Source organism: Glandiceps talaboti, chromosome 15 (assembly GCF_964340395.1).
Source record: "Glandiceps talaboti chromosome 15, keGlaTala1.1, whole genome shotgun sequence".
NCBI classification, from domain to species: domain Eukaryota; kingdom Metazoa; phylum Hemichordata; class Enteropneusta; family Spengelidae; genus Glandiceps; species Glandiceps talaboti.
In genome coordinates, this window is record NC_135563.1 from 10,861,682 (window position 1) to 10,884,385 (window position 22,704).

The 22,704-nt window shown below is 36.0% G+C and overlaps 1 protein-coding gene across 2 annotated transcripts in view; it reads right to left on the reverse strand.

The window, feature by feature from the left end:
* The window catches only part of LOC144446084 (C-terminal-binding protein 1-like), a 70,721-nt gene that overhangs the window by 4,528 nt on the left and 43,489 nt on the right, over positions 1 to 22,704 (reverse strand). Inside the window, exons 1-6 of one of the 2 annotated variants that reach the window (XM_078135780.1) lie at positions 9,725 to 9,840; positions 6,847 to 6,941; positions 2,488 to 2,674; positions 1,460 to 1,620; positions 837 to 981; positions 115 to 321 (exon numbers count right to left, since the gene is read on the reverse strand). In XM_078135780.1, the coding sequence (XP_077991906.1) occupies positions 115 to 321; positions 837 to 981; positions 1,460 to 1,620; positions 2,488 to 2,551 (577 nt within the window). In that variant the 5' untranslated portion in view covers positions 2,552 to 2,674; positions 6,847 to 6,941; positions 9,725 to 9,840. Of the gene's footprint in view, positions 1 to 114; positions 322 to 836; positions 982 to 1,459; positions 1,621 to 2,487; positions 2,675 to 6,846; positions 6,942 to 9,724; positions 9,903 to 22,704 lie in introns of those variants that run through there. The other variant, XM_078135779.1, reaches the window with a different exon arrangement.

A 22,704-nucleotide genomic window follows, 5' to 3' on the forward strand; every position in this document is an offset into this window, starting at 1 on the left:
GAAATTGAGCATGGTCATCCTTATAGAAACATTATGCTGCCTTGCCACCAACATCAGGACAGGCCGTGACATGTCAAATGTACACGTCTATAGTACTTGGTTGACGAGACTTACCAAGGCCTATAATGCCCAGAGTTTCTCCACGGATTCTAGTGGCCCCATGCGCTGCTTCCCGGATATTTTCTGCTGTAGAAATCTTCTTTCCTTGTTTGACCATTTCAGCCAACCAGTGTGTACGTCGGTATAAATTTAGAATTAGACACAGTGTGGAATCGGCAACTTCTTCTACACAATATCCTGGCACATTACAGACTGCTACACCTGGTGACAGAAATATAGTACTCTAGGTCATGTAACAGTTGTGGGTTGTCTGATCAAAAAAAACAATCCTCTAGTTAGATCAAAAAAATAAAAAAAATAATTGTATCTGGTCAGGACAGTTTGTCTAAAATGGTGTGACAACACACTTTTTTTTAATATTCTCACCAAGTCTACTAGTACCATTTATGATGTCCAGTTACTGTTCTTTTTATTTAGTACTTTAGAGCAAGTGTGTATGTGGGGGCAGATGTCATTTGCTTGTTCATGATTGGCTCTGCAGTTGTGTTCACTGAAGTAGGGAGGGTTATTTTTGTGTTTCCCCTTGGATCTGCAGACTACATGGGCTGGACAAACACGAAAAAAAAGACAGACGTGAGGCTATTTAAGTGATGTGCATGTTGACCAGAAACAATTCTTTTTTTTTTCTTTCGTTTTTTTGCCTTACAGCTGGTGCAGTTTTAAAGCCAAAATGTACAGAACAATCATAGAAATCAAAGAATTGTTTATATTCTTACCTAGTTCACCTGCAGCTTTAATATCAATGTTATCATAACCAACACCAATTCGCACAATAATTCGTAAGGCTTTGAATTTTTCTAAATCTTCCCTTGTTAGTGTGATGGTGTGGTATAGGAGTGCACCCATGGCTTCATTCAGAACCTACAAGGAATAGATAACACTGTTATTCACAGGCACCTGTTACTCAATCAAAGAGTGTCAACCATGTCTCACAAGAGCTCGGATCTCCAAAAATTACAATTGGCGTAGCATTCTTCGAAGGAACCTTTTCCCCAGGATGCATTTTTCCTAACCGAAAGCGGAAGTCACGTAATAATTTTGCTTACTACAACATTCTGGGGTGGTAGCCATTAAATGAGAGCCCCAATAATAAAGTATGGGTAATTGAGACTAAAACATCATGGGCCAAAATCAATATGGTGGCCAGACCTTGAGACAAGTAAAGTTTACATGGTCATCACAACATGATGCATCATGTTTGCCAACACACGAAAAGGAATTCATCCGACCAAGCACATCGGGCGACAACTGAACTAGAACGGCACTACGTATAATACACATCACTGAAGTTTTTCAAACATCATGTGCAAAGTAAAAAACAAAAACAAGACAAATATACCTTTTCATGTATTTCTTGTGTTGATTGGGCATCACAGAAAGCTACTGTGGCCACATCTTTCAGGATAGGCATTTCCACACTGCAGTCACGCCCATCCAATAAGGCTACTAATGGGCGCGGATGCATTGGGTTGTTAGCACCAACAGCTGGGTGACGGATATCTAGTTGTGAAACAAACAATTCAAGTTTCAATAGAATCATACATTATTGTAATATAAATATCAACCATAAAAATTGTTGGTAAATCTGAAGTCATATACAACAATATATACATAATGAAATAATTCTTTTAAAATGCTAAAATTTGAGAATGTTTGGGAATTGTATTTCATAAGGCGTAAAAAAAGAATGCAAGTTTAACATCTTGATAATCAAGTCTGTCATAATCTCAACCAATGCTGCCCACAGTTAATATTAGGTCTGAAGATTGTAGTTGTCTTCCTGTCAGCAATATGTATATTTAAGTTATCACAAAGACAAAAGAATGATAAAACTTGGCCACTAGGAGTGCTGTTCATCAGTAGCAGCTTTTCGCCTACAAAAGTTACGGTTACAATAGCTGAGTAGTCGCCTTCTAATTTCTTTGAAAAAAAAATATCCAAGTGTTACAAAGTGTACAGCATTCTAAACCAGTCCCAAAGGTCTTTTAACTTTGGGGCTTGAGTTTAGCAGTTGTTCAGAACACGTGATACTAAACATTGTATCTACACTACCAAATTTATATGGTGGTAGTTTCTGTTAGACCAACTGTAGATGAAATCATTCACTTGGATAAAGCTGACTACCTAGCATACATAGAAGTTAAATTCAAGCACTGACATATTTTAGGACTTCACAGAATTGTTTTAGCATCATTTTGTCGACAACTAAATGTACTGCCATGTGATATTAGTCCTTATTTTTTTCCATATCTAGATCTGGCGCCCTCTTGTGTCATGTCTTTTGAAAATGACTTCAAAAGCAAAGTAAGGGTAACCAGAACATGATCCATTCTATTCTATCACTGGGTATCAGATAATCCCACTTACTTTCAACAATTCTATCAACGGACATTCTTGGTCTCTTGTTCCTCCTGTTTTGCTGTTTGTCCATAGGGGAGCTAGGTTTTGTTGAGGAGATGTCTATTGTTATTGGTGGATCGATTTCTGGATCAGGCACTGGTACGTCACCTTCCCTTTTCTCTCCACCAACAAAATGACAACTACAAATTCGTAACTGTTGTCAGAGGAAAAAACAAACAAATGAGAATTGTAGAAACTGGATTCACATGAAAATCATAATCAAACAATGAACTTCATTTGAAATGTTTCTAATGTTTTAGTTCAAAAATATTACTGGTTTTTTTCCCACTCACTTTGAAATATATTACAGTAATAGAAAATAGAAATTTTAATAGAAAAACTTTGCTCCAACTTTGTAAACATGAAACTTATTTTTGAAAATTGAAGTGATCAATCCATTAGTAAAGGTACCATTCATCGTAACTTGATGTTTCTTGATCTTTCAGTTGCAATCAGTATGATTTTTGCCCAATATTTTTAAAATCAAAATATCATTCTGTAAACGTGAACTATCCTTCAAGGGTTTTTGTATCTTACTATGACCCCTCAAAAGGCCAAAGGCTTTTACATGTATTTAGCATGCCACAACATTGCCTAAAAAATATCATCATCCCACAACTTGTTAACCAATCAGAAGGGTTGTAGTATACCAGCCAAATGTACCATTATCCAACAATTCAATTGACCAACCAGAAGGGTTGTTTTATATCAACCACTTTGGAGAAGTCATAGCTTTACATACACTATGACTTGGCCCACATAAGGAATCATCGCATTGGACAGTGTGTTGTTGATTGCCACCAATCAAAGTAGCCATACTGGAGGATGCAAAACATGTAATAATCATGTGTGTAACGAACTGCTGTATTGGATGACATTGTTGTTGATTGCCACCAATCAAATCAACTGTATTGGGGCATGTGAAATATGTAATAATCCTGTGAGTAATGACTCACTGTATTGGACAGTGCGTTGTTGACTGCCACCAATCAAAAGAGCCATATTGGGGCATGCTAAATATGTAATAATCCAGAGAGTAACGAATCACTGTACTGGATAGTGTATGTCAAGGTGAGTTTGATGAAGGTCACTGACATCAAAAAACCCCTGGATACTTCAAGTTACATGGCTAAACTAACACAGCAAGTGAACGAGTCATACAATGTGACTAAGTTACTAATATTAACACTACTTAAACTTAGCACTACAACACTCACAGTGAAAAACCACACCAACACCAACAATAACATCATCACAACAACAATCTGACGGGAAAGACTTGGAAAAAAACACAGAATAACTTAAAAAAACTAAACGTCACTTTACCTTCAGTATCTTTGTCATCGCATTCATGGATGAACTGTTTAATTTCATGTGATCAATGATTATGAAAGGGAAATTCTGGAAATGATGTGGGGGGTGGGGGCTCTGACAAAAGGGTGTGTTAGTAAGTTGTTAGACTCCATAGAATGAATGATGTATGGCGGTTAGACAAAGTGGTGTGCAATAGGATCGATTGGGTGAATATGTATGGGAGGAGGAGGGGGTATAATAAAGGAATGTGATAGGACCCATAAGGTGAACTATATATGGGGGTCTGACAAAGGGGTGTGTTAGGCTCCATAGGATCAATGACGTATGGAGGTCGGACATAGTTGTGTGTGGTAGGATCCATTGGGTGAACAATGTATGGGGGGGGGGGGGGTAATAAAGGAATGTGATAGGACCTATAGTTGAACTATGAATGGGGGTCTGATAGGTGTGAGTTAGGCTCCATTGGGTGAACAATGCATGGGGAGGGGGGCCTGACAAAGGTATGTGATAGGATCTATACAGAGAACAATGTATGGGAATGGGGGTGAGGGGTGTGTGTGTGTGTGTGTGTGTGTGTGTGTGTGTGTGTGTGTGTGTGTGTGTGTGTGAGAGAGAGAAAATTGTGTAATAGGATCCATACGGTGAACAATGTGGATGGCACAGCATAGTATGGTGTTTGTACTACAGGTTGACTTCATAGTTCCTATTCCTAGTATCTTACAATCATATCTGATGGTCTTGCTAAAGTCATTTATTTTTGTGACAAACAAAACAACTGGACAGTTTTCACAACTCCCTGGCTGGTATTGATTATTGATGAACAGATGAAGCAACAGAGTTAACATGATGTATACTGCAGGAGGGTACTACTATTCATCAAAATTCAATTATCATTTTTCTGTATTTTGTTTCTACACTGAAGTGAAGTTTGGACTTAAATCAATCTTCAATATTTTGGTTTCACCATACAACAATTGACAGACTAGATTTTTCTTTACACGAAGTCATGGTGCACGAGTGATCTAAATACCTTATTACACATTGCTGACTCAGGGTGGTGGTGGCATGGTCTTAAGTTCTTGCACAACATGGGGGGTGGGGGGGGGAGGGGGGCTAGGGCCTTGGGATGTGATTGTTAGGGAAGGGGCCCTAGGATGTGTGATTGTTATGTAATGGATCCAATGAATTAAAAGACTAGATGTAAGGATTTGATGTGAAAGTATGAGATGTTTAACCATTATGTGACTATGTCTGAGGTAACACTTGTTTGTCATTTGGAGTACTTTATGGGAAAGAACTACATGTATATGATCATCTGTATTAAGTGAAAGTATTCAGACTATGAAGACTTACCTGTTAGCCATCCACGTCACAACAAAACTTGTGATGTTCACACATCATAATTTACAATGTACAAAGATGTCACCTACCTTTCATCGACAGACACTTAGAAGTCAAAAGACCAGTATAGGTCATATTACATTATGCTAATCTCATCAGATCATACGACATTTCTTTCCTCAACATGACTATGGATTATCATGTTTTCCTATTGTATACCTAGCACTAGTATCTATACTATCAAGTTCCTGCTGGTTTTTACAACAGATAAGGATCCAATGATACCTAAACTCTATATATTTGTTCCCACAATACTAGATGTCAGTCTGGTATTATCACTGACAATGCTAACATATTGATAATGGCGAAGAGTTCCTTGCTCCAAATGTCTCTTTTTAAAGGCCCACGATTCCATCCCAGGTTCTCACATTAGTGTTATCTTATCAATGGAGCCATAAGGATTGCTTGGGTTAATCCTTTTGTTCTGGACCAACTTTTACCTGTTTGAACTATTATGGTATAACTAGTGGGCCTATTTTAACTATTATTTTATAACGAGAGGGACTATTTAACTATTATGGTATAACTAGAGGGACTATTTAACTATTATGGTATAACTAGAGGGACTATTTTAACTATTATGGTATAACTAGTGGGCCTATTTTAACTATCATGGTATAACGAGAGGGACTCATCTAACTATTATGGTTTAACTCGAGGGACTGTTTTCACTACTACAGTATAACTAAGTCACATGGCTAACTGACTTTCCCCACAAATTTTTTAAGTTTTTAACTACGTCTGGGAGATACTTCCCCAAACTTCAAACTTGATCCAACAACTACATTGCTGGACATCTGGTCAATGAAATATCATACACTTGATATACAATATCAGAGTCCCTTTTCCTATTCTATTAAAATAACCTGGACCTACCTTTCAGAGAATATTCACTAAAAGTGAAATCAAACCGTGAAGGGCGCACTGCTCACTGATTTTGCTTGTGGTTTTAAAACCAAATAACAGAGAGTGGGAACTCTCCTTAGTTTTTACATATCTTATACCATCACTTTGATAGGGAACCTTGGGGAAAGAACATGAGGAGCTCAGTCAGATTTTTCTACTTACTGCCCCTAGCAAACCACCACTGGTTGAAAGTTGGATAACGAATGGCAATTTAGTGCCGAGTCATTTTACAAGTTCTTTGCTGACTGGTTCACTGGGTACGAGTGTCAAGTTCTGAACTACCATTCCCCCCCTACCCCTAGTTAAACAAATTTGGACAGTACACTGCAAAGCAAACAAGTGGACAGAAACACACAACAAAACAGGTGACACATGCACGACAAAAAGACTGTTTCAATGCAGAATTACTAACTACATTTCTGCTGGCTGGTTGGTTGGAACCATTCTACAGGGCTTTGTAAAACCAACACAAAATGGCAAAGTGAAAATACCCATCAATCAATCAATTAATCAATCAATCAATCAATTAATCAATCGTTCGCATCCAGTGTCAAATTGTACTGGAAATGTACAGACACGGTCGCGTTACTTTGTGATAGATTTCATTATCAGTACCAGATTGAAGGTTCAACAACATCTGTGGATCATTTTGCCATTTTGAGTTTTATCAAGGTGCCCAAGTATGATGTCAATTTGGATGAGTACCTGTATAGATTTGTAGAAATTATGGGAATCGGCTACTTGTTTTCTGGTCACAGACTCTGTTTCCCTCTCTCTCTCTACTTGCTTCACCAGGGGCCCTACATAATATGCCACACAATCAGTAGGTGGACTCAAAAAAAACCATGAAGACAAGTGCAATACACCATGCATATATCAACAAAATAAAACAACGAAAAAACATAACCATTAAAACATGAACATGTCATAAAGAAATGCAAAGAAAACTGACGTGTTGTTGCTTTTAAAAGAAAAAGCCAAAATTGACTACATTCAAAACAATATAAGCACCATTAAAAAGTTTGCAGTGATTTTACAAGGCCAAACAAAAAAGCTGAAAAATTAAAAAGACAGCACAAAAAAAAATGATGGATGCTGTGTTGAAACACTGAATGAAATATCTAACAGCCTATTCCCAACCCCCACAGTGTTTGTTAATTTGAAGATGGAAGATTAGTTGTCGTTAGATGTTATACAGTCAGGATTGTCTACAGCATTGTAACACCCACCTCCCACCTCCCCCCTAACTCCCTCTCTCCAAACTCATACGTAACATAACCATGAAATGGACACATCAACCATCAGAAATACAGTTTAAAGGATCATACACTGATATTTCAAGTCTTGCTTTTCACTTGATGATTCGTGGTCTTCTTTGCTTTACATTACATAGTAGTCACAAAGTTTATTTTCAGATACCCCATACATATTTCAGATATTCCATTACAGCACATTTCAGATATCCTATACATATATCAGATACTCCATTACAGCACATTTCAGATATCCTATACATATATCAGATACTCCATACAGCACATTTAAGATATCCCATACATATTTCAGATACTACATACAGCACATTTCAGATCTCCCATACCTATTTCAGATACCCCATACATGATATTTCAGATACCCCATACAGCACATTCCAGATATCCCAGACATATTTTAGATACCCCATACATATTTCAGATACTCCATACAGCACATTTCAGATACCCCATACATTATATTTCAGATACCCCATACATATTTCAGATACTCCATACAGCACATTTCAGATATCCCATACATTTTTCAGATAACCCATACAACACATTTCAGGTACCCCATACAGCATATTTCAGATATCCAATACATCATATTTCAGATACCCCATACATCATATTTCAGATACTCCATACATCATATTTCAAAACATCATATTTCAGATACCCCATACATCATATTCAACCTATTAATATATACTTTGATTTGGTGATGATCTTCTCGTACCATGACAGTCAAAAAAATTATTCATGTCAGGTGTAATTATGCTGGAAACTTAACAGATCTCTTACCCATACTAATAATTATGATCCCTTCATGCACAAGACTACCACTAATGAGTATGTGAACATTTGATGGCGTTTTCTTACATATGAGTTTGGTGATTTCCCAAAAGATTCACAAGCTTGACAAAATCTGCATTGGCATACTTCAATGTGCATCAAAACATATATATGCAATGGATCATTTCATTGGTTCTCATCAACACTACCCAATGATTTGCTATGTCCACTGTGATTGGTCACTGAATGTAATGGTGCAGAAGTTGTTCCCATGTTTGTTGTTATGCAAAGTAACTACATACTAGATGCAAGGAGATGGGGGTTGTGGCTGTTAGCAATGAGAGGGGTAGACGGCCAACCGTGTTAGAGAGAAGATCTAGAGAACATATTAAGACTACAAGGAGTTCTAGCCTACGCCTCAGGCACCAGCAGAAAGTATTCTAAACCCATTTACCTACCAGCCAAAGGATGTTAGTACGTACTGCACTAGCAGGATTGAGAGGAGGATGAGGATGGAAGGTCAAAGGTCAAAGGTCAGAATTAGTGGAAGAGTTCACCTACCCCAAAGCTAGAAGCTACCTTCACCTACACCATTACTGAGCCATCACCAGCAGTAAGCACTAACATTCACAGTAAACATGTGTACACCCTACCACTATGTGTTGTGAGCAAGGACAACGTCAATAACTAACACTTTTCTAAATTTTGTTTACTTGTCTCCAACTGAGTGACATGAATGAACAAAACTGGTGACGTGACACATATATATATTTTTTGGAGAACTACCATTTACAAGACAAGTCCTTGCTTATACACCTTAGTGGCAAGTGTATCATAAATTGCATTGTATCAGTAAGGACTGACACAGTATGAGATGTACGAGTAAACTACCATGAAATCACAAGAGATGCTTACAACATACAAAGAAGTTGAACGGTCACTACTATTTCTCTACTTTCTGCTCCCATATGTTTCAGAACACGAGAAGTGTAACTAAGGCACACCCCTTTGTACCTGACTGTAACATGGACTAGTCAATAGAAGTCATGACTGAATAAATTCAACATAACAGAGAAAAAAGTTTGTATTTTTGAGGTTGTAAGCATCTCATGATATTGTTTTCATTCATAGTTCCCAATAATTATAACTTTATAACTACAGTATTTCACGTCACTGGATTACATAAAGGTAAAACAACCAACAGCTGATAAAATATATCGTCTAGTTTCACCGATGATGGTACAAATTCACACCAAACTTTAAGTGAACACTACAACATTTCAGTAAGGCTAACACAACAATTTTCTGCAACGTTACTAAAATTTCTCCTTTTTAAAATTCATTTCGTACAATTTTTAGTTTTCAATATGATCTTTAGTATTCAATAAATAATGCATTAATATTTATATGAAAAGGGTGAAATTATATTTATTTTGTTTTTTCCTGTATGCAATCCCTTGAACAGCAAGACACCATTAACACCAGCTACTGTTTTGATTTGGCAATCCATTCGTTTTCTCTCTTCCTACCTGACCAACTATAGTTTCTTCAGTTCTACCAATAGCCTCTAGCCACCTTTCACGTAGAACAGCAGGTTTCTTTGGAACGCGATAAAAATGGCGTGGGTCGTCTGATCCCTTGTAACGTGAACGAAACTTGCAATTAGGAAACCCACATGTTGTAGGCATGACGCAAAAACAGACCTATCTGTAACAAAACAGACGAGACAACTCATTAATCTTACTGGATTATCACTTGTATTTGCAGCAACCTGCAGAGTTAAGAGTTTATATCAAATATTCAAAACAGAGCTTTAAAATTTCATGAACAATCTAGTCTGATAAACAGAATTCTGGGGTTGTGTGAACTACTTCTAGGCTTCTGTAGGAAGTACATTGAAGGCACCCAATAGAGTTTCAGTAAAGATGCGATGTGAGAACATCTTTATTATTTGACTGCGATTGGTAAGTACCGGTACATTTTCTTTTTACAATTTTTTTGTGTGTGGCTAGAGTGATTCTCATTGAATGTATATTGTCATCAAACCACACTAACTCAGACAACTATAAGTTGAATTCAAAATATGAAAGATTCAAAAGATTTCATGACAATTTGTTTGTTTCTGTGTGTGTGTGTGTGTGTGTGTGTGTGTGTGTGTGTGTGTGTGTGTGTGTGTGTGTGTGTGAAATTGACATTTACTGAATGTATATTGCCATCAAACCACACTAACTCAGACAAAAGTTATATTCAATATATAAAACATTTAAAAAGATTTCACAACAATGAGTAATGCACCACAATTTGACAAAGGTCAATAAAAACCATATATCAGACAGTTACTCCAGTACATGCTTTGGTATATTCTTGATACATAAGTGACAACAACTGTTGTGTCACATACTCAATAAAATACTGCCCTCATACTACGAATCCAAACACTTCATATTACATTAACTACCATGTACATAAAGTGTCCAGATTAGTCTTGTATTTGTAATATACATACAAAAACACTCTTTTTTCATACATTTCAATTGTAGAAGAACTAAACATCAAGGTTTTTAAGTTGATAGTGAAATAGAGGAGACAAATCTTATTAGAGGACACAGTTCTCATATACTCTACTTAGGCACTAAATATTGATTTTTAACTACAAATATGGCTGCCATTCAGTCAAATTTGCATATGAGCACAAACACGGATGTGCATATATGTTCAATATGGTATGTCACCTTTGTACCAGGTTTGAAAGAAATCGGATAGTGCATGTCTGATTGATGATGCATTATAGATGCATCAACAGGTGGACGGACCCCCCCCCCCCCCCCCCCCACTGTGATAACGGTCATCTCTTGACTACATGTACAAGAATATTGTATTATTTTACTTGTCCCATCTCAGAAGTTCTCCTCCCTTCCCTCTCTACCAACACCACACTGCATTCAATATTACATGGCTGCATCTATTCATCTGTGTCATTCAAAAAACACAATATTAATTTTACATCATGTAGACAACACAGCTGTTACTGTGGATACACAGCAATATATAATACAGCATTGTTATAATAATACTCCATTTGTCAAACTGTTCAAGCTTGAAATCCTGAAAACTGCTGGGAATGACAAAAAACCAGCTACTATCTCGGTATAGTTGGTGGCCATCTTGGATTTTACAATGGGTTCATTTTGATATCATTTTGATCTACAATTTAAATATTCCTATGAAACCCATATTATTTTTTTCTTGACTTTAATAGCTGAATGCGTTTGTTTTTAAATGAACCAAGTAACAGCAAAAAGCTAAAGTCTTTATTTCTAAGGCGTATATTACAGTTACATAATATATGTTTGGTACTATTCCCAGTGTACAACAGGAGGAAGATTGATCCAATCCTCAGGCAAATGGAAGTGAAAGATCAAAACAGAGAAATCACCTATCTATTTCTTGTAGACAAATTGTACACATGTGTACACTGTACAACCTGTCAACCACACGCTACTCTCTTGTGAATGGAAAAAAACATAGCAACCACTCTATAATTTATAGCCTTCATTTCGAAGCTGGTCACTTTGTGCAATGGTCGGTATCCCTGTCCCTTGGCTTCATTACTGTCACTGTCACGGTATAGCGCCCTCAGTGGTAGTGTAGAAGATCAATGTTATCTGCAATAGTCAACTGAGATTTGGGCTGACATCATTTCCACTGAGGATGTAAAAAGCAACACCATGGATACAAGCATTCAATCTCAGAGGTCTATATATCATATGTGTTATATGTTGTTGATCTTGTGTTCTAATATAGTTGGGGGCTTGTCTCAGTGTCTCCCACACATAAATCATAAAACATGGACAATTGTTAAATGCATGCATTGCTTGATCTTTGTTGGAAAGGGCAAATTGACACATAATGTACATACGAGTATAGCTATACAGGTGATTTGTAATTTTCATCACATTATCAACCAATACAGAATTTCACTCCTCCTAGATTTATCTTGTAAACGTTATCAGTATAACCACGTTTGTTTGACGCCTGTCATGAAATGTCCATATTGTTCTTAGGGCGACTGTACCAGGGGTAATCAATTCTGTTTCCCATCACGGCACCCTAAATTGATGGGTCGGTTGGTCAAATTTTTTTTTCATGATGTATTTCAAAAAAGTAAGTATGTGTGTACATGTTGCTGATACTTTCATTTCATAATCATATTTTAACAGTCTGAAATGACATAGAAATGACAATTAAAGTCAGACGGAAACTTTAGTAAAATTTCAGATATAAACAATAATTTTCGCTCGTGGGGTTGCAATCGTACAATCAGTGATGTTGTGAACTTTTCTAATCCTGCCATAGAGGGCAGCATTTTTGCTATATTGACGAAATATAGTCATGAGAAATACAGAATTAAGTTTGGCCACCCTTAGATATTTGAATATGCTAACAAAAATAATACACACGCTTATATGATATAGAGAAACATCTACCATCAACTGACAGAGTACAAGTATGGGTAAATGTAGAGAGGTTTAGATACACGTTAGAATGCATACGCATACGGGAGCAATTATCGCGCAGACGTGCATATAATGATGTGTAAAAAGTTCTGTTTAGTTACGCCTTCAGAACGCAAACGTGAACGATATTTGAAGGTGCACACAGGAGTTGACATCTGCTGTCCAAAAGGCCAAACACATGACGTTGTTTTCCAAACATTGGCATATTTGCCATTTTTCCTGCAACTACCCAAACGAAAAATTGATCAATTAGTTTACGGTTATGTTTCCAAACATTTATGTAAAAAAATATGACATTTAATAGAAGAAAAATAACAAAAACTTAACACATATTTACAGTTACGTGTAGGTTGCTATTTCGACATAGCATCTGATACAGAACACCTAGGTTGCTTCGAATCGCATGACTATAACGCTACATGTATAGAACAAACGTAATTAATGTGAATCTAAACCTCTCTAATATCACAGCCAGCAAACACACACAAATAACACAATGCTGTAAATATTTTTGATCTGAAAAATTGACATTATTGAGATGTCACACATTATCCTGAGTGACATGTACAGATCTACTGAAATGTTAGTAGCCAAGCATCAAGGCAATTGTCAGCAAGAATGCGTGTCAGCGACTAATTTGTCTGAAAACCCAAGCAGCCCAAATCACACAAAATTATGCTGTATGAAAGCTTCTTCCTAATCTGTTTGAAATCATTACAGAAATTTTGTTGTTTAACATGTTGTTTTCAAGGAAATTGTCTACCAACTATTTTTTCCAGTGAGTTAAACACAATGTTTGGTGACCATTTTCAAGTGTAATTTGAGATCACTTTGTTCTTTATTCAAAATCGTGTATGGGGACCCTTCAGTTTTCTTTGATTTTAGCTGAGAATTGATAGTAGTTTTCTTGCACAGTAACAGCAAATGTTTCAGGTTTTTATTTATACCAACGTATATTTCTACTGTCAAATACCATCCACTGTTTTAGATACTTGTGCTAGACAAACGAATAATCTATCACAGTATCAGTCTTTTTTTTAAACTCGCTCTAGACAAATGAATACCATCCACTGTTATAGATACTTGCTATAGACAAATGAATACCATCCACTGTTATAGATACTTGCTATAGACAAATGAATACCATTCACTGTTATAGATACTTGCTATAGACAAATGAATACCATCCACTATTATAGATACTTGCTATAGACAAATGAATACCATCCACTGTTATAGATACTTGCTATAGACAAATGAATACCATCCACTGTTATAGATACTTGCTATAGACAAATGAATACCATCCACTGTTATAGATACTTGCTATAGACAAATGAATACCATCCACTGTTATAGATACTTGCTATAGACAAATGAATACCATCCACTGTTATAGATACTTGCTATAGACAAATGAATACCATCCACTGTTATAGATACTTGCTATAGACAAATGAATACCATCCACTGTTATAGATACTTGCTATAGACAAATGAATACCATCCACTGTTATATATACTTGATAGACAAATGAATACCATCCACTGTTATAGATACTTGCTATAGACAAAATGAATAATCTATCACAGTATCAGTCTTTTATGATATACAAACTGTAGTGTGACGACAGCTCATCTGTGCAAACTGTCAGTCTAAGTTCATGAATTTAACTTCGTATTGCAATGTAAATAAATCATGCATATTTAGGGTTTCTCTACCTGTTTTGATATCTAAAAATCAATTATGAATTTGAGTTCACTGGTGCAAATGTTTTTTTCACTTTTGAATTTGGTCTAATAACAATATCAAAGTTGTTTTCTACTATATTTTCAACAGAAATGGGACAATTTTCACGAAAAGGTTCTTGCTACCAAAAATGTGCTGTCCCATCCTCACCGACCTCCTCTCTGGAAGGTTTGACTGATGTGTGAGGGCATCCTATTATGGCATACCTTACAGACTAGGAATTGCTGAGCGATTTAAAAAAAAATACAGACGCATATACACATAATTCTACAGAACTCCAAGTTTTGGGACAACACGACAGGGCTACCTTACCAGGTCCCCAAATATTATAAAGCTGGGTTGACTGGGGCATAATTGTGGTTCCAATCTTGCCCAAAGATTTTATCTAGAAGATGGTATACTAGTGATAATTTTGATATCACCTTTAGTATTTGTTACAACCCAGCATGTACTGATTTTTGATTCTTCAAACATCAACAGATGATTTTTTTTTCTTCAAACTGAGACAGAAAATCTGTTATCGACAATAACCTCTATGTTTGTGAACTATTAGTCTAGTTCCTATATGATATCGTAATGATTTACACCTCGTTGGCATACAGACTAGTAAACTATGAGATTATTTCAACTGAGACATAGAATTCTTGACAAAGATTTCTTCTCTATTTTTTTCTGGACTAGCTAATTTTGTATTTTGTAGAATTTATAAAGAGAAACAAAATATTGAAAACAGCATGGCCTTTAAATATCATGCATAAAAAAACAAACATGTATAGTATTTCTACTAGGGAAATATACATGTACCTTTGACGTGTGATTGTGAAACCATCTACGAAATATCCCTGACATGTTTGCTAAACTTTCACATAGACGACAACCTAGAGAATAACATGATAGATCATACTATACAAAACCCTCTTTACTTCAACTCCTACATGTATATTGAATGTAGCCTTGTCTTGGGAGTAGGTACTGTCACTTTTCAGTCATCAACGTAATTGACACACAACTAAAGTCCTGGCAGATATCGCCAGGTACCAACCATGCATGTACTTAGAATAATATCGACATTCTGCAAGCAATCAGGCAAGTTAAGTTCACCTTCGTGTACAATTTAGTTAGTTTTGTTGTTAACAGAAAGACAAGTGCCAATATAATATTTTCCCAGAAATTAAATTCTGAACATTGTTAACACTTGCACTATGTATATTACATTCTATTTTCATGTCACACTTGGAAAACAACAATCATACGACAAATACATGACAATCAGCTCTATCATGCACCCCTTCCCTCTGCACGCACCCCCTCCCCCTTTGAGTTTACATCAGTATCCCCATTGCATGTTCATATTTTTTGCAGGTACGGATAAGTCTTGTCAATAAGGCTATCATGAAACCCATTAAAACAGCCTTCAAAACCAAAATTCTGAGTTTATGATAAAAAGGCTAACATGAATTGAGCCACGGAAGTTGGCAAGACTTTCGGGGGGGGGGGGGGGGGAGACGACAACACAATTTGGTTAAAACAATACAACTGATACAAAAACAATGGGTGCCTTTGATGTAAGGTCATACAATGCTTTTATCAGTTTGTTTGTATCTGTGGAAGTTAAAATGTAACAGTAAAAGTTGGACTCAATGTTCTAAGTGTAGTGTTCTATCAGTAAACACAGTCATGAGATCCAGGCTCCTATAGTGTTTAAGCTTTGATACCTTATGGGGCACTAATTGCATTGTATGTCTTTGCATGAACCTTGTCTCATTCCTGCTTTACTGAATAAAGCAAGCAAACGTATCAATGTTTTTGTGTGGGTTGTATACATAATTGGCACTTGTGTTCAATACCCTGACAACCATGATCACACAAAAAACAGCAACGAAGTTTACCACTTTATGTGTCAAATTATGACAATTTCTGTATACATACCAAATTCATCAAATTTACAGTCATTTTCATTTCAGGAGAAACAGCAGTTTTTGAAACTGCAAAAACTGGTATATTTTGTGTGTATTATTTCTTACCCATCTACTTGATTGTAAATCAATGCATTTAGCATTGCTGTTTGTAAGAGTGGGAGGTACAGCGGTTGCCATTTTAATACCAGACACTGCCTCCTATATTCATTACAATTATTGATTAGGGTTTAATAACCAAATGTGTATTAGTTGAATCACTGATAATACCAACAGATGTACGCAGCATTGACAGCTTGGTCCAATACATTATTGGCAGATGCTACACTTCACGACATTTCAAAGAATAGGAACGGGTGAATACCTACTGATAGGAATACAGAAAATACCTGATGATTTAATTCGGTCTGTTCACTAGATGAGTAGATTGGGAGTCTGTGAAGGTTGATCAGCTACAAAGAAGTAAATAGTAAGCCAGGCTGACTGATAGAGGCATGGATTTGTATCATCAGTGAATGGCTTTATACCTCACCCCTATTTGTGTCTATGTCTGTGTCTGTGATTGTGTGCAGCTCTCATCTATCGATACTTTTCATCACTCCCTGAGCAGATCTTTCCTGATTTCTCAATACTTGTTGTAAAAAAAAAAAGGGAGCAAAATGATGAGATGTGTCTATCACAAGGTGAACAACTTGAACAAGTACCGTAAATACTTTTCATCACTCCCTGAGCAGATCTATCCTGATTTTAATACTTATTGTAAAAACGGGGAGCAAAATGATGAGATGTGTCTATCACAAGGTCAACAAGTACCACTACTTTGTAGCTGATCAACCTTCGTGCAGTACTTTTTATTTTATTTCATTCTTTTTCTTCTGTGAAGCGCCAATGAGCACTGTTGTGGATATATGGCGCTATATAAACGTTTTATTATTATCATTATTAAACACATATGATAATAATAATAATGTACAATGTAATAAGTGTATGGGGCGCCCTCACACATCGTCAACCCTTCTCACGGGAAAGAGGAGGCCGATGAAGGCGGAATGACACACTGTATCTTATAGTCTAACAATTCTTGGTACCCCAAATAAAATATTACTGCTAAGGCACATCATAAAAATGAACAGTTGATTTCTTTGTTCATACCATAACTTCAACTCCACGCGCTTCAAATACATTACTATAGGCGCGAGTTAGAAGAAGTTCACCTTGTTCTATTTCGACTCTCTAGCATGAGGTAAAATGTTACTACATGTACTGAGAATTACCAAAAGGTTTACATCCTGGAATTCATACTGTTATGTTTTACATCGAACCACATAAAGTGTCTTGGAGTAAATAATTCTATCCTATCACAACAACTTAACAAAACCAGCTTTCTATGAAAGTCACACTCTTAGGTGTTCCTGTATATGAGGTTTTCAATTCTATAACATTTTCATACAACATAGCAGGTAATCTTGTTTACATCCAGTACCTTGTCACACATAATTACGAAAACCAAACACATACAGACACCACAGTTGGTCTACGGGTATTCCAATACGTGTGCTGTATGTAACCCCATCTTTCAGCATGACGCATTTCTCAATGATTGGCAAAAAAAAAAGAAAAAAAAAAAAGAACGCATATGAAATTACAGACAAATATGCTTGGTTATTTAATTTAGCAAGCCTGGCAGCCTGATTGGATGTCTTGACATGTCTTGATTGTAAGATCACAGTCAGATTTTAGAACAATCATCAAGTGACACAACCGTTCCATAGCCAGGGCAGCCAATGTGATCATCGATAAATCTAAAATACAGATGATTATCGGTTGCCTCAGTGGGGACTCTTATGAGTGATACCGCTCTGACAATTGCTGGGCATGAAAATACATCATGTCTGTATGTAGACATACAAATATAGGAAGTCAGGCTACGGTGATGGATAATGGACACAAATATTAGAACAGGAAATAAGGGCCTGGAGCAGATGATAGACTTATAGATAGAGCGATGTACACTGTCATCTTTTTTTCACTCCATGCTGTTGACTGCTTTCATTGTCTGGCGGTGTCTTTACTCTCTTATCCTGTTTTCTGAGCAAATGTAATCTGATAAAGCCTTGGGTGAAAATTCAACACGGGTAATTTGGAGGAGGTCGGGTTTTTCACTGTATATGTTTACACATAATTACGTGGAAAATTCACTTCCTTTAATCCCTGTTCAAGTAAGCCTCATTCTCCTGTGACAAATTCACCCAATCTTTATTCCATGAAGATACCACACCCCACTGCCTTGTTGTGAATCTTAAAAAGGAGGCAGGAACAAAGGCATAGTAAATTGCAATCTGCTCCTGCTAAGGTAATGTCCCTTAGAGCTTTCAAGTGAACTTAGCATGTACCTTTCCCTACTATATATGTCTGGTGATTGGCTTTCGGCTTGCTTCTTCAAACACAGACACATTTTTTATTATGGAAATTATAATATATACCATTATTTTAAGGAGACAGTTTTATTTCTCTGTAAACTCCGAATGATTGAAATTCAAAATTTACAATCATGGAAAGTCTGATGATACAAACCCCATCACTGTTTGTCTATTAAACAGTCTCTGGACTTATGAAATTTCTTCAGAGGTTTATTTCTTGATGCACCCAATCAAAATGTAAAATTCAAATTTTTTTAGCAAGTCGAGAGAAGAATAAAGATCACTGCTTCTTTTCCCTGCTTATTGTCTTCTGAGATACCTGGTTTAAAATGCTATTTCAATATCTATGGACACATTTATGTTGGTTTTTTTTTGGTTTTTTTTCAAAAATGTCTATTAACCGTCACTTCATTAACATATTATATACAAATTAATTTCAGTATCTTAAAAACACTAAAACTATATCTTACCGGTACTTTGATTTTCTGGAATGGTTAATCAATCAGTTTCTTTTGACAAAACACTCGTACTCTTTGAGTAATGAAATAAAACATTCTAATCACAACAATTACACCACACAATTTCCTTCTTTTTATTATCCAACTCAGAAAACAATTTTCTAAATTTTGGACACACAGTTACATTCCATATGTTAATGTATTGTTACGTTAATTTAGTGTAGTGAGTTTTGGTTCATATGCTAATATGTTATGTTAATTATATCGTCATATTCATATGTAAATACATACATAGTTGTGTTAATAGCATATACCATGTGTCTTTCATTTGTAAATATATATATTGTTATGTTAATTGGCTATGCCATATGTGTCTTTCATATGTAAATACATATATTGCTATGTTAATAGCCTATACCATATGTGTCTTTCATATGTATATATATATTGTTATGTTAATTGGCTATGCCATATTTCTTTTGCATCTGGTGCTCTATAAGTATAACCCAAGGCAACCACCCCCAGCAATGTTTTGCCTTTACATCTTTGGAACTGCATCAAGTAGGATAAACTGCAAAAACATTTTCTCTGAATTTGTCTGAAAAGTACCAGTGGGAATCAGCTTCATTCTGGAGATGAAATGTCAACAGATGCACACACTCATAATACGCAGTTTGCTTTTCTTGAATATATAACCAAATTGAAATCTTAGAAACCAGTAATCTAAGTTTTTGTTTCTCTGAATACTCGTACCTTGTATTGATGTGACAAACAAATTATTCAAATACTCGTCTTTTTTTTTCAGTATGACAAAATAAGCAGCTTTTACAAGCACAAATCTGTAGTAAAACTGATGATGAAAATCATCACTACAATTGACTATAGTTTCTATGTTGTACGTGATTCTAAAACTAAACTAAAAGCAATTCATACTAGTCTGGCTTACAATATATTTGAAAGGGTCTTTGTATCTGTCTACACAGTGTCAATCATAGCTTGGCAGCATAGCAAAAACCCCAAATGCACTAGACAAAACTTTTATCACATGGGTGAACACATAAAAAGACCAAACCCTGCATGCCGGAAAATTGAATGAGCAGATATAGAAGGGAGGCACTAAATTGACATTTGATTCAATCAGCTTTCTTATACTACAAACCATTAGTTTGCGCAAATCTCTTCATTGAGACTCGACAACAACCTGCCGATTACGAACGAAAGACAAAAAGAATATAAGTCCGTCTTTCGCCGACAAGATAATGACTTCTTATTCTCAATTTTTAGTTTGTGATTGGGTTCTGATTGCGATGTTTTGTATGTTTTCCTTTTAAAAAATTCACATAAACAGATATTTCAGCAAGTCGTCAGTATGTTGATTATGTTGACCTTTGCTGGTGCTATTTGCGTAAGAGAGTAAAAGTTTATCAGATTTACACAACCATACAGCCTTATTGTGAGTCTTATTATTCGGAATACAACTCCCTGCGATACTACTCTTCATTGCTCTTCAAACTCCCCTCTTCTGACAAATGCTAATTCTGCTATCTATGTACATACTGGAACTATTTCCAACAACTTATTCAATTTTTGATCCCATACATCAAACAGATAGAAATCTCAGGGTGGAATGTTCAGTAACAAAATAATTCTATATTCGAGTTTTCATTCCAATGACGCTTTATTGCTCTTCACACTGCACTAATCTGACAAAACATTAATTCTACCGCACGTATCTACCTAACTATTTCTGATGACCGACTCATCTCAAATCACATATAACTGATATATCACACAGACAGATAGCCTGTCTATGGTGCTGATCTGTGACTGTGATAGCTCGCGTCTACCCCACAACTTGACGTTTGACGAGACTTATCAAAGTCACAGATCTGTAGACATACTAACAGATAGACACATCGATGTGGAATGTTCAGGAACAGAATAATTCTAGTTTTTTAGAGAGACTTTAAATAATTGCAGAAGTTGCCACAAATAAAGCCATCTCTTTGATAACCTGTATACACGCATCAAAATATGGTCGGATATTTATGTTTGCATAATTTTATTTTAATTTACTTCAGATGGAGATGGCTGTCAGTTGTTGAAATACTGGAATTCTCTTGATATTTAATTGCACAGTTGATAGAAGAAATTAACTTAGGTAGAGTAGGATATTTAGTTGTGAATTGAGTCAAGACGGCAAAGAATCTCATCAAAATCTTTATAAGAATCTCACGAAAGGATGCCAATCTAATTAAAATCCGATGTAGATGTCGGCTAATCGTTCATTGCTATTTTTCCTTCGTTATTTTCCCTGAATTGACCTTCGTAGTACATGTTTACGTTTTTATCCTGATCGCCTCCTCTACATCTGAACTGGCACCCATGCCCACACCGTTCTGCTAAGTGAGCCACACAGCCGATCAGGTTGCGTCTTACTGAAGACAGTTTATAGATTATGCAATGCAATGCGAAGTGACTGAAATTTTCACGATAAGGACGTTTTTTTTTAGAAATTATTGGTTGTGTGGCTCACTTAACAGAATGGCGTGGGCATGGGTGCCAGTTCAGATGTAGAGGAGGCGATCAGGATAAAAATGTAAACATGTACCACGAAGGTCAATTCAGGCAAAATAACGAAGGTAAAATAGCAATGAACGATTAGCCGACATCTACATCGGATTTTAATTAGATTGGAAGGGATGCATGATGAACAAACTTTTTTGGGTAAAAACCTGAATAAGGAGGATTAGCTGTTAAACAACCTTCAAAACAAATTCAACAGAAAACAATCTGTTCAACAATTTAGTGAATAAAGGAAGAATTGGGGAAAAGTAAACTAAATGTCAACAGGAATGGATAATGAAAGGTTGGGGGGAATTCAAATTACACTGTTTTTAACTGGGTTTATAAATCCTGACAAAAATTATTGCTTTGGTTATATCTTAATTTTATTGATTTGCAGGTTTTGCGAAAGGTAAAGGTGACAAGAATTTCATTTGGATTCATTAGGACAGAAATAAATAAATAAGTAAATAACCCCAAAAGAAAGTGAAATTTTATCATACATGTAATTGAAGATTTCGCTGATTGAAGGTATGAGATTCAATAATACTTGATGCAATTGCCTCACATGTAGTTGTATCAACAAAGCAGGCATCTGAAGTTTTTAATTTCGTCTAGAAAGCTGACACTGGAAAAAAAAAAGACTCACTGTTCTCCTCCAGCATGATGAATATGGAAATTGAACCCTAGCAGACACAATGAAATGGCACTCAAGCTCAGGTGGTTTTAACTGTGTGTCATCATAAACCTTGCAAAGAGATATTCATTGCAAATGTACCTACACAGTTCCTCTTACAACTCTACCTATTGTCCTTCAGTCTACAAACTACAATTGTTCCCCTGAGGATAAATAATAACATTATTGTACAGTGTGATCATTCAT